The sequence below is a fragment of the Phragmites australis genome, chromosome 2, assembly GCF_958298935.1.
Source record: "Phragmites australis chromosome 2, lpPhrAust1.1, whole genome shotgun sequence".
Lineage (NCBI taxonomy): Eukaryota > Viridiplantae > Streptophyta > Magnoliopsida > Poales > Poaceae > Phragmites > Phragmites australis.
The window spans coordinates 50,583,404-50,600,887 of NC_084922.1; the positions used below are offsets into that span (position 1 = coordinate 50,583,404).

General features: G+C 42.3%; 2 protein-coding genes across 4 annotated transcripts; both read left to right on the forward strand.

Moving 5' to 3' along the window:
• Nucleotides 1-1,045: 1,045 nt before the first annotated feature.
• On the forward strand, nucleotides 1,046-10,346 carry LOC133909612 (uncharacterized). Of its 3 annotated transcripts, none has more exons than XM_062352121.1 (18): nucleotides 1,046-1,225; nucleotides 1,956-2,152; nucleotides 2,268-2,507; nucleotides 2,740-2,886; nucleotides 3,478-3,556; nucleotides 4,385-4,568; nucleotides 5,125-5,190; nucleotides 5,650-5,886; nucleotides 5,988-6,194; nucleotides 6,304-6,607; nucleotides 6,686-6,845; nucleotides 6,936-7,044; nucleotides 7,416-7,551; nucleotides 7,685-7,740; nucleotides 7,824-8,123; nucleotides 8,223-8,345; nucleotides 9,179-9,880; nucleotides 9,964-10,346. In XM_062352121.1, exons 2-18 carry the CDS (start codon nucleotides 2,020-2,022, stop codon nucleotides 10,132-10,134), a joined length of 3,354 nt encoding a protein of 1,117 aa, XP_062208105.1. In that variant the 5' UTR covers nucleotides 1,046-1,225; nucleotides 1,956-2,019; the 3' UTR covers nucleotides 10,135-10,346. The 3 variants fall into 3 exon arrangements, with proteins under 3 accessions (XP_062208105.1, XP_062208104.1, XP_062208106.1); XM_062352120.1 differs by having other exon boundaries at nucleotides 1,046-1,220; XM_062352122.1 differs by lacking the exons at nucleotides 1,046-1,225; nucleotides 1,956-2,152; nucleotides 2,268-2,507; nucleotides 2,740-2,886 and having other exon boundaries at nucleotides 3,490-3,556; nucleotides 4,447-4,568.
• A 238-nt stretch (nucleotides 10,347-10,584) lies between these two features.
• LOC133909613 (protein LONG AFTER FAR-RED 3-like) lies at nucleotides 10,585-15,809 on the forward strand. Its single transcript, XM_062352123.1, has 15 exons — nucleotides 10,585-10,731; nucleotides 10,819-10,958; nucleotides 11,100-11,201; nucleotides 11,919-11,991; nucleotides 12,635-12,741; nucleotides 12,822-12,945; nucleotides 13,382-13,576; nucleotides 13,834-13,919; nucleotides 14,011-14,118; nucleotides 14,201-14,296; nucleotides 14,374-14,472; nucleotides 14,563-14,637; nucleotides 14,794-14,925; nucleotides 15,014-15,129; nucleotides 15,430-15,809. The coding sequence occupies exons 1-15, from the start codon at nucleotides 10,647-10,649 to the stop codon at nucleotides 15,602-15,604; spliced, it is 1,713 nt and encodes a 570-aa protein (XP_062208107.1). The 5' UTR covers nucleotides 10,585-10,646; the 3' UTR covers nucleotides 15,605-15,809.
• Nucleotides 15,810-17,484: the final 1,675 nt, after the last annotated feature.

Sequence of the window (17,484 nt, forward strand, 5' to 3'; positions counted from 1 at the left end):
TTCCAAAACGGCGTGTGGTGTGACAGCAAGGCCGAAATTTATATATATAATAAAATAAAATTTGCAAATATATATGTTTGTTTTAAAATTTATAAATCTAGACTCATGAGACGGACAACCAGTTTAAAAATAATAAAGATATTACATTTCAACGTTGTCAAGATTCAAAGCACTATCGAAATAGTCATGATTTGTTTTTGAAAAGACTCATTGGTGTAGAGAATGATATTATCTTGATCTTCAAAAACTTTCTAACTCAAACAATTATTTGTGCGATGAGAAACAAAAAAGAAGAAGATAAATTTCAGGATCCTTGCAATTTTCAAACAAGCATATATTTACAATTTGTTAATTTAAAATGAAACATTTTCTATACTCCAGTATACATACTACTCCTCTATTCAATGTTTAAAAAGAAAAAAATACATCTTAAAAAATAGTATATATATATATATCTTTTAAAAAATATATACTTCATCTATAAAGAAGTATACACATTAGTCCTGTTAATGGACAGCCCGACCTAGCCCAATTAACCCGACCCAACCAAACCCAATCCAACCAGTTCAGAGGGCTGGACTCGAGCTTAACTCCCTAGTGCAAAGATTTTTTCGGCCAAGCTCGGGCTTTAAAATAGACCATAAACTAAAAAAGCCCGAAAAAACTGTTGTCAGGTCAGGCTCGGGCCTACAATCCCAAACTAGCATGGGGCTCAGGCTTGTGATCCGACCTTTGAACATGTATAATACATATATTATAAAATAATATATATATATATATATTAAAAAGTAGTATATACATATTAGAAAGTAGTATAGATTTTAGTTATAACAGGATCGATTATAAATTGTGTTGGGAGTATGTATTTACTGGAGTGCAGACTAGTTTTCATAAATTTTTTGATTTATAAAATATAAAAATCTCCAGCAAGTCCATCTCGTCCTACCGGGCCTCCTGAAACCAGGCTTCGATGAATCCTGGGCCGAAAAGCCGCGATGGTCCAGGCCCATCTCCCTCCAAACATCTCTAGCGTTGCGTCCTGGACTGTTGCGATTGCGACAGCGGAGTCACTTGCTCCTCCGACGACCTCCGACGAAGAAACACACGTCACTCGTAATCCTAACCCACTCCGCCACCCCAATCCCATCGGAGAAGATTCGCAGCCAGGTAGCTCGTCGTCGATTGTTTCCTTCCAGGGGCTCCTTCTTCCGTCGCTGCAGGTACGGTGCGAATCCTCCTCTCACATCGCCCCGTCGTCTCGGGCTAGAATTTCTCCTTGCCTTGCCCTGTGTTTTTACTGGTTTGTTGTTGGATCGAGGATTGATCTCTGATCGTTTCGTCGGATCATCCTCTCGTATTGTGGATTTGCTGAGGTTTTCGTCAACCTCCACTCGGCAGCCTGTATTCAGTTATTTCGACGCTTGAAATAGTTTTCAGCCACAGTCTGAGAACATCCACTGCTCTTGGAATCGGGCTGCCGAGGGCATGGGGCTCGGGGGAACGGGGGCGGCGGCGACATCGCGAGGCAAGGGCGGCGGGTTGGGGCGGAGCGCCTTTTCCTCGGGTGTGCGTGTGTTGGGGGTGGGTGCGGCAGCAACTGGTGGTTGCCTGGTTGGAGGAGGCGAGGGGACAGGGGAGGAGCGAAGGTGGCGACGATCTAGGATGAGACGACGTTTGAGGAGTTCGAATGAGCTTTGGCGAGTGGATATACGGCTGTGATGTTCGATCGCGCTCAGTCAGAATCGGCTGCAGTTGTTAGCGCAGCCAGAGTGGACTGGTCCTCTATGGAGGAGCCACACGCCACTGTACTTTGTTTAAACTACTCCAGACTTCTTCTCTAATGAAAAAGGAACAGCTCAAGTAAACGGGTTGCATTATCCCAATTACATCATTCTCAACTTGCGTATATCCATTTCTTCCATTTTTATTCAGATGCTGTCTTCACGCTCTTGCAGGAGGATATGTGTATGTGAATGTGACAGTTCATTTTGAGGAAGGAGATACCCTTGTGTGACCATAATGGCATTAGCTTCGGCCAGTATGATGTTTCCTCCCTCGAACATTTCGCATAAAGCCTGGGAGGACCCATCGTTCTTCAAGTGGAGAAAGCGAGAGGCGCATGTGCCATTGCGCTCACAGGATACGCTTGAAGGTAGACTGCAGGAGTAAATCACCCTGTCAATAGCAGATTTAGTTTTGCGAGGGTAATGTTTCTAATGATTTCCAACTGGTTGATTGATTTGCTTTCTTTTCTTTCGTATCGATAGGAGCCCTGAAGTATTGGCATGAACGGAGGAATGTGAACTATCTTAATTCTGACGCTGCTGTCTGGAATGATGATGCGGTTCGCGGTGCTCTAGAAAGTGCTGCTCTTTGGTCCAAGGGCTTACCATACGCTGAATCTCTAAGTGGATACTGGAAATTCCTTTTAGCTCCTTCACCTGAAAGTGTTCCGGAGAAATTCTATGATGCTCATTTTGACGATTCAAATTGGGAGGCTTTGCCAGGCACAGTGCTACAACTTCGCTTGCCTTTTTAATATGCTTTTTATAGTTGAGACGGTGCTTGTTGTGTATCAAGTTTGTGTTCACTTTAACTTGTTTGGTGTCGGCTGCTATTTTAGTTTCATTAGAAATCTTTTATATCTTAGTATTTAGACTTGAATAAGAATGTCACGTTCTTTTGGCTTTTGCACATCATTCGAAATTTGTTCTTAAATGTACATCAACTTGCTTGCAGTTCCGTCAAATTGGCAAATGCATGGGTTTGACCGTCCAATCTACACAAATGTCACTTATCCTTTCCCAATGAACCCACCATTTGTGCCTCCTGAAAATCCCACGGGTTGTTACAGGACAGTTTTTCACATCCCAAAAGAGTGGAAAGGTATGATATTCACATAATGCTTGGTATTTTTTCTTTTATTTTTCTGCACAGAAAGTTGTGATAGGTTGGTGCTAGTTGCCACGCTCTCTGTTCCAAATCCTTAGATTGCATTTCAACTAGCCTAAGTAACCTTAATATTAAGAATAGTTTTTGATAAAGTTGTGATATCCTTGAGGAAATTAGTTTATTTGTGCCAATTATGATGATAATTACCTGATTCATTAAATTGAATATTTGTCTTGTGCGAACAACCTAATGATATATAGCTAATTAAGTTGGAATGAAAATACTGACAGTAACAGCCTTGCTGTCAAATTTTGTGTCTAGGATTTCCCTATTTTTGAGCAATTCCTGAAGAGTTTATAGCTGGGCTTAGTTATTGCATAGCTGGCTATTTCCTTAGACATGCTGTTCTCATTTGGTTTACTGCATAAATGTTTTTCTTTACTACGGTATTCCTATACTGTCTCCTCATGTTGTGAACTTTTTTTGTTCTTTGACATGCATAACATTGTTGTCTCTGATATTCACATGGATGTAACGTTCCCCTTCAATTTTAAACAATTCCGAGCTGATTGTGAATTGTGGTAGGTCGGAGGATCTTGTTGCACTTTGAAGCTGTTGATTCAGCATTTTTTGCTTGGGTAAACGGTGTACCGATCGGGTATAGGTATGACAGCGAAATTCATTGCATTGGTTTTTTTTGGTACTGTCTAGATATCTGTAATGTATGACTTATCAAATTAATACAGTGGACAGTAAACTAATTCCCTGTTCACATATTTACTGCCAATGAACCCTGTGAAGCTTCTTATCTTTTATTGGCTATTTGAGTATCTGACTCTCAGCTTTTGCATGCTCTTCTTAAAAGGTTTCCCGATATTAAAAAGTGGAGTACATGATAATTTTGGCAGCACGAGCTGTTTGTCGTGTGGGATCCTATAAATTTATCTTCTGTTCTGTACATATAGTTCTCTTCCGTGATTTACTTTGAATTTAACATCTTTCATATCGGCAAATATTTCTATTTGCTAGAAGTCAGGATTCCTCCCAATCTTATCATTATATTTTTCCTGTTGTGAAGTGTTATCGTACTGCTTACATAGTTACATGCATACATCATTGTTTTCTCTTTGATGAAAGAGTTCACCAATGGTACCTTGAAATTGAATTTAGTGAGCACTTGAAAATTATGCCAGTGACCTAGGTGGGCTGGCTACCACCTACTGTATATTTTAGCTTTATAATGAACCAATATTTGACTATGGAGTGCTAGTCTGCTAGATAGAATGTTCAAAGTATTTAGGTTGCTTTTGGAGATGAAGATCCTTAGAAGTTTCTGAACCGCACATAACATCTTGCGGAGAAAAGCCACAATGGCTAACCCTTGCTACTTATTATGATGGTCACTAGTGACACATACCTATTCTGTTTGTTATTCATTTGTTCATGATGCGTTTGTATGAAAATAAGTTGTTGGCTTGATGTGTTAATGCAGCCAGGACAGTAGGCTTCCTGCTGAGTTTGAAGTTACTGATTGCTGCCACCCTTGTGATTCAGACAAGGGAAATGTTCTTGCTGTCCAAGTAATGAGGTGGAGTGATGGTTCTTACCTTGAAGATCAGGACCACTGGTGGTTGTCTGGTATTCACAGGGATGTGATACTACTATCAAAGCCACAGGTGACCTCTTGAGTGTTACATGATATTAAAAAAACTCGACCACGGGGAGAAGATGTCCCCTTGGCTTTGTCTTAAGAGAGGGGAGTACCGAATCCTTTAGGGAGGTACTCACACGACATGTGAGCACCTGGGTTCGAGCCCAGGTCGGCAGCCTCTCAACCGGAGGCTCTACCAACCGAGCTATTGCTCGGTTCTCAAAACTTGACCAACCTAGGAGGAACTAGGTGACATTGTAAATAAGAAAAAAATAGACACCCAAATTCGAGTTGAAGAGGACTCGAACCTAGGTGGTGGAGATGTACACCCACACCTCCCGCCAACTGAGGCTTATTACATGATATTAAGTTAGCTGTTATTTTGCAACGTTTTTTAAAAAATATAGGGGAATGTTACGCTTGACCTTTTCTCTGAGCAACAGCTACATATTATTCATCAAAATCATGACATGTACACCGTACTAGCATTTCTAGTTTGTTTGATCTACTTCCCTTCTTGATGAAATTACTTATGTTCCATGGGAATTTTGGATTAATAAGTGCTGAAATTTTCTTTGCAGATTTTTATTACAGATTACTTCTTCAAAGCAACCTTGGATGACAATTTCCGTTTAGCTGATATTGAGGTAATCATAGTAGCCATCTTTGCAGGGTTATGCACTCATGATACATAATAGAGGAAATGCTGCGAGAAATTAGTGAAGTAGGGTGCAGATCTTTTCTCGCTCTTTTGGGTGGGAATGCTAATATAGGCTTCACACATTATAGTAATAACCATTATTCACAACCACATGATCAAATTTCATATCGAACCCAAGAAAGATTTTATAATTGGTAACTGCTTTAGAATGTTATATTATTATCACAACAGACACGACAAAACATTATGTGCTTATCCAGTTTTCCTGCTTGCTTCCCTTTCTTTAGATTTGTATGCCCCACCTTTTTAACATCAAATAATGGGCAACACATTTGCTTGGGCAACTCTTTTCCTACTGTTGCTTTCATATGGCAAGTAGTTGCATTAGTCAAGGAAACACTTATTCTGTAACTCAGTTCGCTTCTAATGTTGTTCAGTATGTCAGGTTGAGGTGGAAATTGATTCACACAAGCAAGACCGGGAGCAAATATCAACTTTGTCAATTGAAGCAACACTCTATGATAACTCTGGGTTGTCTGAGGGTTCAGATGCAGATCTTTCATCTGCTAATGTGGTAGATTTGAAGCCGAAGCCAAAACCAATACCAAACCCTTGCCTTGGTTTTCGTGGTTATGTTCTTGCAGGGAAAATAGAAAATCCAAAACTTTGGTCTAGTGAACATGTAAGAGGTCTAATCCAAGGGAAATTCTATTGTCAAACACTACTATTACAACTCAACTGCTTCAAGTTATGTCCATTTAACTATTTTTCCTTTTCTAACAGCCCAACTTATACACTCTTGTTGTCCTCCTTAAAGATGCCAATGGGAAGCTTATTGAGTGTGAATCATGCCAAGTAGGCATTCGTAATGTGGTCCTGGCACACAAGCAAATGCTTGTTAATGGATATCCTGTTGTACTAAGAGGTGTCAACAGACATGAGCATCATCCCCGTGTTGGAAAGACAAATATAGAAGCATGCATGATCAAGGTCACTCTCTTCCTCTGTCATATCTGAGGGCATTTTTAACATACCATCTCCCCGCTTAACTTTTTCAACTGCCAGCTTCAGGCCTTTACAATTTATCTATTTGTGACAGGATCTGGTTTTGATGAGACAAAACAACATCAATGCTGTTAGAAATAGCCATTACCCCCAACATCCGAGGTGGTATGAGTTATGTGACATTTTTGGTCTTTATGTAGTGGATGAAGCCAACATTGAGACACATGGCTTTGATGAAAATAGCCATTTCAAACATCCTACTCTAGAACCCATCTGGGCAAATGCTATGCTTGATCGTCTTGTTAGCATGGTGGAGAGAGATAAGAATCATGCATGCATTATCATTTGGTCCTTGGGAAATGAATCTTCATATGGGCCTAATCAGGCTGCCATGTCTGGTAAAACATTCGTCCCTGTGAGTCTGTGATAGTTCAGCTTTTCTATTTCTTCTCATCTTATGGATAACCCTCTTCTAGGGTGGCTTCGTGAAAGGGACTCGACTAGGCTCATCCATTACGAAGGAGGTGGCTCCAGAACATCATCCACAGATATCGTGTGCCCCATGTATATGCGTATCTGGGATATTGTTAAGATAGCAAAAGACCCATCTGAAAAGAGGCCCCTCATTCTTTGCGAGTATGCTAACTGCGGCCTCACGTATTAACTTGATTCCCTTTGTTTGTATTCATAGGTTAAAGAAACTTTTTCCCTCCTTTTGTTTTCAAGGTATTCACATGCTATGGGAAACAGTAATGGAAATATTGATGCATATTGGGTGGCCATAGACAACACTTTTGGACTCCAAGGAGGTTTTATATGGGACTGGGTCGATCAGGTTATGTCCTATTTACTTTCATCCCACTCGACTTTTTTTTCTTCAATGCCAAAATTCTGCTGCATGTTTATACACTATTTTTGCATATTTCTAGTGTCTAATCATCCTTATGTGTCTCACTAGATGGATCAGGTTATGGCCTGTTTCTTTGATTAGTGGATAAAATAGAAAAATGATCATAACAAGCTGGCTTTCTTTATCTTGTGTCGCATAGAGGTTACATAAATCTTTTATCATTGCATAAAAATCTATCAACCTAATCTAGAACATCGCCATAAGTGAGATGCCTTAATATGGATCACTGATGCGATTTCGTTCTCTTATTCCATAGTTCCTTTCTCAACTGTATCCTTTCCCATTTTTCATTTCAGGGTTTACTAAAGGAGGGCGAGGATGGATCTAAATTTTGGGCCTATGGTGGTGACTTCGGAGATATTCCAAATGACTTAAATTTTTGCCTTAATGGCATTGTATGGCCTGATCGAACGATTCACCCAGCTGTTCATGGTAAATGGAAATGCTATTTGCTTGAGAGGAAAAAAGATTTGCATTCTTAAGTATCGATTTGTTAAACCTTATATATTTGTCTCCCCAACCTATAGATGTCAAACTTAATTGACCACATTGATTCTGGTTGCAGAAGTTAAATACCTTTACCAGCCTATCAAAATATCATTAACAGATAACATGATTAAGGTAACTAACCTCAGATTGGTATCCATCGAGCCATTTCCTTGCATGTTTTTTTTTCATCTAATAGTACCATTATTATCATGCAGATTGAAAATGTACAATTTTTTGAGACAACAGAAGCTTTGGACTTCAATTGGGTTCTTTATGGAGATGGTTGCATCTTGGGCTCTGGTTTATTCAATGTTCCAACCCTAGCACCACAAACTAGTCAACTTATCGACATGGAATCATCACCGTGGTTTACTCTATGGAGTACTTCTGCAGTGAAAGAAGTATTTTTGTCTGTAAATGTGAAACAGAGGTACCAAACACGATGGGCTAAAGGCGGTCATCTCTTGGCTTCAGCACAACTTTTTTTACCTCAGAAAAATGGTTTTGTCCCTCATGTATGTTTTCTCGTCCTCATCCTGTTCACTCTTCTTTTTTTTTTTGGGCGGAAACTCCTGTTTCTTCTGAATTATCTTACAGCTTAATATCATCTTCAGGTGATATCATTCTCCAGGAACCCTCTGATCTCTGAACATGTTGGGGATAGTGTAATCATTAGCAAGAATAAGGCTTGGCAAATCAAAGTAAACAGTCAACTTGGAACAATTGACAGTTGGAAGGTAGGTAGTTTCATGGTGTACTAAAACTAGGAGTTTTCTACTTTCTTTGCTTTACCCATCTGTTTACATATCTGGTTGTCCGTCCTTGATACTGGAGTCTGGAGGCAATTAACAATCAAATATGTTGGAACTACTAACCTAGGCAAGGGCTCAGAACCGCAAAGGGGTTCTTTGGTTATTCTAGACAGATAGAAGGTGTAAATCAAGTGGCCTGTTAAGTCTTTGATATAGAATGAACGGTAGGTATTTAAATAAATTTTCCGTTCACCTCCATTCCATAGTTTGTGATGCCAAGGTGTGTTCAGGGGTCACGACAATGTTGGTTTTGAATATTCTGTGGGCCTGAATAGTAAGTGGCTTTACATTGCACAAACTGCAACTTATTAGCACCATCCACGATTAGCAGATTAGGTTCCAGATTTTATAGGGATGCAAAACACCATATCTATCTGTGGCTTCTGATTGAGCTCTGGGAAGATACTCTTAATTTGTGCAATTTATGCTGGTCAATATAAGCGGCTGCCACACCCTCCCCATTGTTTTCTTTTTACAAAGCATAATTAAAAAAAATGCTGCCGTGGTCCTCTCCGCCAGGCTCCAGGTGCTTGTTTTGCAAAATTTGTAGACTTATTATCTAAATTTGGTAAATCGTTTCACTGCATTGTAGTAGTTACCAGTCACAATACTCTTGTCAAACTCAACCTAAGTTTTAGAATTTGATCATACTTCTTTCATTGTGGTGCCAATTTTACTTCGTTTGCGACTGATTAAATTTTTGGATATTCTAAAAAAGAACAAAAATTTGGAACTCATGATACTTCTGTTGACAACAGGTCAATAATGTAGAGCTTATGAGCAAGGGAATATTTCCCTGCTTTTGGCGTGCACCAACAGACAATGACAAAGGAGGCTTCTACACCAAGCCCTATGCTTCAAAATGGAGAGAAGCCTTCCTTGATAACATCTCGTTCTATAGCAGTCAGTTTTCTGTGAAGGAATTGCCGGACAATACCATCGAGTTCTCTACCGTCTACTATGGCCTTCCTGGGCACTTACCGAGGCCCGATGATGCTGCTCTCTCAGAAGCTTCCGAATCTGTACTTTTCCGGGTAAACATGCTCAGCCGGATATACGAGTCAGGCGACGTGATCCTTGAGTACGAGGTAAACCCCAAGAGCGATCTTCCTCCCCTTCCCCGGGTCGGCATCGTGTTCAACGCAGAGGAGTCCTTGAGCCATGTCACATGGTACGGGAGGGGCCCGTTCGAGTGCTACCCCGACCGCAAAGCCGCCGCGCACGTCAGCGTGTATGAAAGCAGCGTCGAGGACCTACATGTGCCGTACATTGCCCCCGGCGAGTGCGGCGGCCGGGCGGACGTCAGGTGGATGGCGCTTCGGAATGCTGACGGCTTCGGCCTCTACGCTTCGGTTCACAGCGACACCGCGCCGATGCAGATGAGCGCTAGCTACTACGGCACGGCGGAGCTCGACAGAGGGACCCACAACCACAAGCTGGTGAAGGGAGATGGCATCGAGGTTTGTTCGCGTTCCAGCTCTTGACATCGAGCTCTAACTGATCTGAGAGAGTGATGGCAGAATGGCTTGTGTGTTGTTCGCAGGTGCATCTCGACCACAAGCACATGGGGCTGGGCGGGGACGACAGCTGGTCGCCGTGCGTGCACGAGCAGTACCTGCTGCCGCCGACGCGCCACGCGTTCTCCATGAGACTCTGCCCCGTGCTGCCGTCGTCGTCGTGCCATGACATCTACCGGTCTCAGCTCCCCAACTGACGATCTGATGTGCCGTGGCAGAGGTTCGTGGAGGGAGCAGTTGCGGCGGATCAAACAATAATAACGCGAGACGCATTCGCTCCTGCAATGGCCGGGTTGTTGACCGCTTGGGAATAAGCAAGGGTGCTTGCTGACTTGGTTTGGTTCTCTTGATGTAACCGAAGTCTGTATCTGTTTTTATTTAAACGAAATAAAAAAGTCTAGACTGGACAGTACAGCGACTCTAAAGGGTCGAGCAACGAAAAGCAAACATCAACAACTGAGGCAAGGAGAAGTCTGGATCTGTTGATCAGTAATTGAAGCGAAGCTGCCATTTATTGGTGTAGTGCATGTTGTGGCAGTTGTTTGTTGGATTAATACCAGCAGCACTGCCTTGAATCTTGATTCTGACGGCTGACGGGGACACATGGATTTGGATCGATTCGGACAAGCGCTGTTGTGTCTCGTACTAGTATTTGAACGGAACTAGGAGGCTAGGACAGCCACGCCGTCTGGTTGGTTCAGATCCCATCATGCCAGCCCACAGCGCTCTCCTCGCGGCGGCCATTGCCATAGCCACCGCCGTCTTCCTCCTCCCTTCGGCTTCCCGCCTGTCATGTACGCACGCTGCATGCTAACCGTAGCCCTCCAGCTTCCTCTTGCTCGCACTGGAAGAATAATTTGTCTCTCTTCCTTGCATTGCAGGGACGCCGCGGGGCCGCTTCGCCGACATGATACTGGCCAACGCCACCATCTACACCGCCGATCCCGCCCGCCCCTTCGCCGACGCCATGGCAGTCCGCGCCGGCCGTGTGCTCCGCGTCGGGACCTACGGATCCGTTAAGGTCGTGTCAGTGTCGCTCCTCCTCTTTCGGTTCAGAGCCTAATTATACATAAAAAAAATTGTGTCACTGTTTGCTGCATCGCTGCTAGAACCGTCGTTCAATCTTCTGTATATAGCTGAAATTTGTAAGTTGTGTATGCAGGAGTTGAAGGGTCGCCACACATATGAGTTGAATCTCAGTGGTAAAATTGTGCTGCCGGGGTTCATCGATTCCCATGTGCACTTCATTGATGGTGGCTTGCAGGTAGCACTACTTGCTTAACTGCCATTGCATTTGCCAGTGGCCTACCTGTGACGTTACAATGTTGCAATATGTAAATCGGTTTTAGAGAACCTGATATGACAATATTTTTTTTAGATAAAGGGTGTTCTATTTCATCAAAGTAATAAAAATATCTCAGCTTCTACATCCTTGGATTTACGTACCCGATACTTATTACAATGTTTTAAGTAAACATGCTGCCATAAAAAGTCTAACAATTGACCTGAAAGTGTCAGAATATGAATGCAAAATAACATTAGAGACATATCCTATTGCTGAACTTCTATCCATTTTCCGCCAAGATCTCCATTGTTATAATCTCCAATTAGCGGCATGCAGCTTTCATAGTATCCCTTGTCCCTGCCTTTTGAAACATAGCCCACAGGCGATACCAATATGTTCCTTTGAAGATCACCTGTATAGAAGAGTCCATTTTTGCTTTATTAAAGATGATGTCATTCCGACTTCACCAAATTGCCCAATATAGAGCGGTAACTCCCACCAAAATTTGTTTTTTCAGGTTTGCATCAATCCCATTTAGCCATGATCCAAAACAGTTTGTGACACTAGTTGGGGGTCTTAACCCAAAGGTCATATATGCAACTCGCCAAATGAACTTAGCCATAGAACACGATATGACGATATGCAAATTGTTCCTCATCATGTGCTTTCTAATGGTACTCTCTGAACATGCTGCAGCTAGCGAGGGTGCCACTTCGAGGGGTCAGTAGCAAAGATGACTTCATCAGCAAGGTCAAGGAAGCTGTCAGAGGTGCAGTCCTGAATTTTGTTTTCAATTCATTGTTTTTTTCTTTCTGAATTCCGTTGCACTGCGTGAACAGACCTCTGTTGCGTGATTATAGAAATCCCTGGGATGATAGTACAACATGCAAAAAATATGTTGCTATATTCCATAGGTGTGTTGCATAGGTGTGTCAGAGTTATGCTCTTGTGTTTAATACTTTTACATTTGAATAGTTTTGGTGATTTCCGAGCTCCAATTTATTACTACTAAAACTAGCTAGCTTTGTGTCTAATCAGTTTTCACTTTGGCTTATTGGTCCTTCATTCTGTTGCTTGAATGGATTGATCAGAAAAGGTTTTGTAGCGTGTATTATTTTTTTTTTGGGGGGGGGGGGGTATGACAATGTATTAAAATGGTTTTTTGTGTATAGCATGTTCCCAACATTTCTTTAGATAATTGTTATAAAAAACATATTTTAGATAACGGAAAAGACTTATGGCTTCTGCATTGTGAGACAGCATGTTCCTAACATATTAAATAACTTTTTGGTTTATTATATCCAACTATTTCTATTTCTTGAAACCGATTAGCATTACCAAAGCTTTCTACAAACAATATTTCCGAGACTTATTTTCTCTTTGAAAGACCCTGAGACTTATTTTCTGAACAGATAAGTTTCATGGGCAGTGGATTTTAGGAGGAGGTTGGAACAATGATGTTTGGGGAGGTGATTTCCCTACTGCTGCTTGGTTGGATGATATATCACCTGATAATCCAGTGCGTTTTTAAACTCATGAGTTGAACCGCTTTCGAGAAGCCCTGACAGCAGGGCTAGAAGTAACTTATTTCAATTGCAGGTCTGGCTCTCACGCATGGATGGTCATATGGGAGTAGCCAACTCATTAGCTATGAAGATTGCTGGGATTGACAAAAACACAAATGATCCAATTGGTGGAACTATTATGAGAACAACTGAAGGAGGTAACACAACTGATTAAAATTGACCTTGAGCCCTTTACTAGCCCAAAGTTACTTCGTAAAGTAAATAAATACCAAACCAAGGTATATATTTTTTGTGTGCATTTATAAACAATTTAGTTTAATGCTCACGCCTCACTGACAAAAGAAAATGAAGAAACTAAAAAGAAAACTGTGTTCGAGGAAGTTCATTAAGTTTGTGGGTCTGATGAGTTATAATGATCAGATGTATCTGATCACAAGCTCTCTATTTAACTTTTTTTCACAATATTCTCATAGTTTATGTGTTATGATATCGCAAAGGATAATTCTTTGGCCATCCTATGGATTGTTCATTTGTTATTTCCTATTATTGATTTATAACTTCACGTGCAAGTTTTATCATCAAATCTTAAGTTTATGAGTAACCAAATTGTTTAACCTGTATTGTTACTTGTAGAGCCTACTGGTCTTCTAGTTGATACTGCTATGAAGCTTGTGTTTGATGTGATTCAAGAAGTCTCTATCCGTGAAAGAAGAGATGCTCTTCTTAGAGCAAGTACACATGCCCTAAAGAGGGGGGTGACTACTGTTGTTGATGTTGGAAGTTACTTTCCTGGGAGCTCAGCCGAGAAAACATGGCAAGATTTTTCAGGTATTCTGTAACCCTTTGCTTGTGCATCACTGTCACGAGAAATGCAAGGTCAGATATTATATATCCTACAACTGTAATGCTCTAGGCATGTCCTGTTGTTGATGTCTTGATTTTTAAACAACAATAGACCCCTTTTCGTTGCTTCTGTGTGGCTGAATTTTGCCCTTATTACTGAGTTTGTACGCAGTTGATATTGTTGTTGTAAAAAAACAATAGTTACCTTCTTTGTACTCAACTAAGTATTAATATCACTACAGACATCTATGAATGGGCTCACTCTATGGGAAAAATGACTATCAGAGCATGCTTATTCTTCCCAATGCCTACATGGTCTCGCACTTCTGTAAGTTTGCTTCTTGAAGTATGCCAAGCTCTTCTGTGTCAATTCTTTACTTTATGTGAATATATTTTGTACAAACTTTTCTTGTTTTTAGGATCTTATTGATGAACATGGTCGATCGCTAAGTCAATGGATCCACCTAGGTGGTGTTAAAGCTTTTCTTGATGGTTCGCTGGGTTCTTCAAGTGCATTGTTCCATGAGGTAAATAGTTTATCCCTATTCTAGATACTCAGCCACTTAAATTTACTATTTTTGTTTTTAAGTGTTTAGTGGATTTTTGCAGCCTTACGAGGGTGATCTTGGTAATTCTGGTCTCCAAGTGGTAGATATGGATAATCTTCTCAATAGAACAATAGAATCTGACAGAGCTGGACTTCAGGTGGACATTTTTTGTTGTATGTATCCTTCATTTTAACTACCATCATTCTAGAAAGTTATAATGTTTTTTTTCTTCAGGTTGCAATACACGCAATTGGGGATAAAGCTAATGACATGCTTCTGGATATGTTCGACAAGGTTGTTGACTCGAATGGAGTGAAGGACCGTAGATTCCGGGTGTGTTCTGATAGCATATCGCAGAATTGTTTTCTTTCCCTTCCAGTATGCTTTATACAATTTGAACTGAATCTTTGCATATGGAATCAGATTGAGCATGCCCAACATCTGGCTCCAGGTGCAGCAAACCGCTTTGGCAAACATGGTACCATTGCATCCGTGCAGGTCAGTTATTCCATTCCACTAATACATGTTCTATAATGCTTTTAAGCAATAGTTCCTTTTTAATTGAGTAATTACTTTAAATTCTGCATATTGTATTATGCTTTCCAATGTGGATTGCTATCGTCATCTTCTGAAAGACATGTTTATTGTTGACAGCCAGATCATGTATTAGATGATGCCAACTCTGCTGCAAAGAAGATTGGGATAGAGCGGGCCGAGCGAAGTTCCTATAAGTTTCGATCACTATTAGCCGGTGGCGCTAGGCTGACTTTTGGTTCTGATTGGCCTGTACGTAATTCTCAAAACTTCTTTCATAACTCAAATCTGTTTTCAGTTTCTGTATTCAGTTACCAGGTATATTGTTACTGTTTTGTAGGTTTCAGATATTAATCCCTTACAAGCTATTCAAACTGCGATGTCCCGTAAGCCTCCTGGATGGGAAGTCCCCTGGATCCCTGCAGAACGCTTGTCCCTAGACGAATCATTGAAAGCGTAAGTCCCTTTTCAGTTTAGTGCTCTTTGAGATATATGCTGCTACAAAATGCAAATGGTTGTCTACCAACTTATAGTTGTAGGCCCTGACGCCCTGACCACTAGTCATTCTGACAGCTGATGGCATTTCTCTACATGGGAAACTTTGCAATTGAATTTTACTACCAAGTTTCAACTGATACTATCGTAATATTCCTTGCAATTACAGCTCTTGCAATTAATATAGCTCACTTCTGAATTGTGGTATTAATCTTTTGAAAATGGTTTGCCCACTAATCTCTCTGACTCACACACAAACAGGCACACAATATCTGCTGCCTACGCCTGCTTCCTTGACCATGTTGTGGGCAGCCTTTCTGAAGGGAAATACGCCGATTTCGTGGTTCTGCTTTCTACCTCGTGGGACGAGTTCTCCAACGATCTGCCTGGGCACGTCCTGGCGACGTACGTGAGCGGCAAGCAGGCCTATCCATGATCGATGCCCCGAGGTGGTGCTTCTCCACGACCACGTCCACGCAACAGTAGTGCAGAAGGTCAGCAGATGCACAGACACAGAGTGTAGAATTACCTTTTTTTCGGAAATACAATGCACAGAATGCTTTCGTTACCATTTTCCGGAAATACGATTTGTAGAATTACCATTTCTCGAAAATACTTTGTGTAGAGTTAGCATATACCAACATCGGTGTTCTGATCCTTGCTCAATCTTATCCCTGATTCTGAAATGTTCTTGGTAGACTCAGCCTAAATCAAGAATTATTATCGCGACTTGGCCTAAAAGAACTAGTGCCAGGAGTAACTTTTAAATGGCTGTAGTACACACAGATGGATTTGTATGGCTGACCGGTTGTTGCAAATGGCACGTGCTGTATATGAGGACTGAAGAGTTGAATGGAAGGACGTTGGTTGATGAGCTACACACACACGGACCGCTTCTGCCTTTTGGCCTACTCTCTGCTGGGAAGGCGTCGGCAGCTGATTGGTTTGATTGCAACAGCACTGTTAGCCATCCAGCTACTGTACCTAGACGTCATAATTTTGGAACTTCTATATTGATATTGCAATTTGGAACTTTCTTCAAGCCGTCGGAATCAAAATACAAGGCTGCAAGTCCACAGTTTACCTGTATTGCCGTTTGGTGGCAAGGAATTCATAAGCAGGTTCAAAGAGAACAGCCAACTTCCTACCAAAAAGAACAGTCAACAGAAGCAGCAGCCAAGTCTTACTAGATGAAGAAGAACACTGACATAGGTTGTATGTTAGTCTCCGGTAGTATTTCGGCCGGAAACAGTGCAACATGACTTGAACTTTTGGCCTCTTGGTCTCTGCCCTAATTTCCTGTTTATTTCAAAGTTCAAAACATGTTAAATGGGGGGGATCATAGCTAGTTCCCTCGAGTAATTTTACGCTGTCACCTGCTTTGAGTACTCAGTTCAATCATCTTATAATTTGCACATCATTGGATTGCACGAGCTAACAGATTTCGCAAGATATGGTACAAATGCTACGAAATACCGCGTCCCACATTTTTAACCCCTGTTAGCAATATTGTTTCAGCTCAAGAACATCCCATTTAACACACCGTACACAACAGAGGCCCTCACGTCGTTCCCTTGGGTGACTCGGGGTGACACGGCTTTGCCACCCTCAGCCCTGACGGTGCGAGTAGTGCGGCTGCCATCATCGCCGGCTGATGACAGTGCCAAGCGACTTCATCGCGGTCCCCTCCCTCCCTTTCCTCCCCCCCCCCTTCTTCTCTTCTTTGGTTCCGGTGGTCTGCCCATCGTTGTCTCGTCGAGATCCGCACATTAGCGCATGTGTGGTGACCGGTTCTGCTCGCTACCAGTGGGATCCACGTGTTGGCATGGATGGGTGCCCGAGATCTGAGAGCCGCCACCAGAATCCTCGTGGCAGCATGCGAGCGCATGCTGGTGGGAGCCTTTGACGTCGTGCGCACGCTCTGGTGCATGTTCCGCAAGTTCGTAGCTGGCGTGGCGGTTAGATCCACGACGCGGTGCGTCGGCCGGATATGCTTGAGTATGCTAGGTGGGCGGCGTGCATGGATGGCAGATTTGCGGGTGTGCGCGCGTGTGGTGCCACCCCAATTGCAGAGGTCGCGGCAGCGCTAGTGGCACTTATCAAGGCGCACAACGGGCTAGGCGTGGAATGCGCGGTGTGGCGCGGAGTGGGCGACACATGTGCACTTGGTGGTGGCAGCTTGGTGCCCTGTGCAGGGTAGGATGCAGACCCGTACAATGGAGGTGCTGTAGCACGGAGGCGGCTGTTGTGGTGGCCGTGCGATCGTGTGTTGTGGAGGTGGCTATGGGGCTCGGCGACCTGCGACTTGGTCCTTGT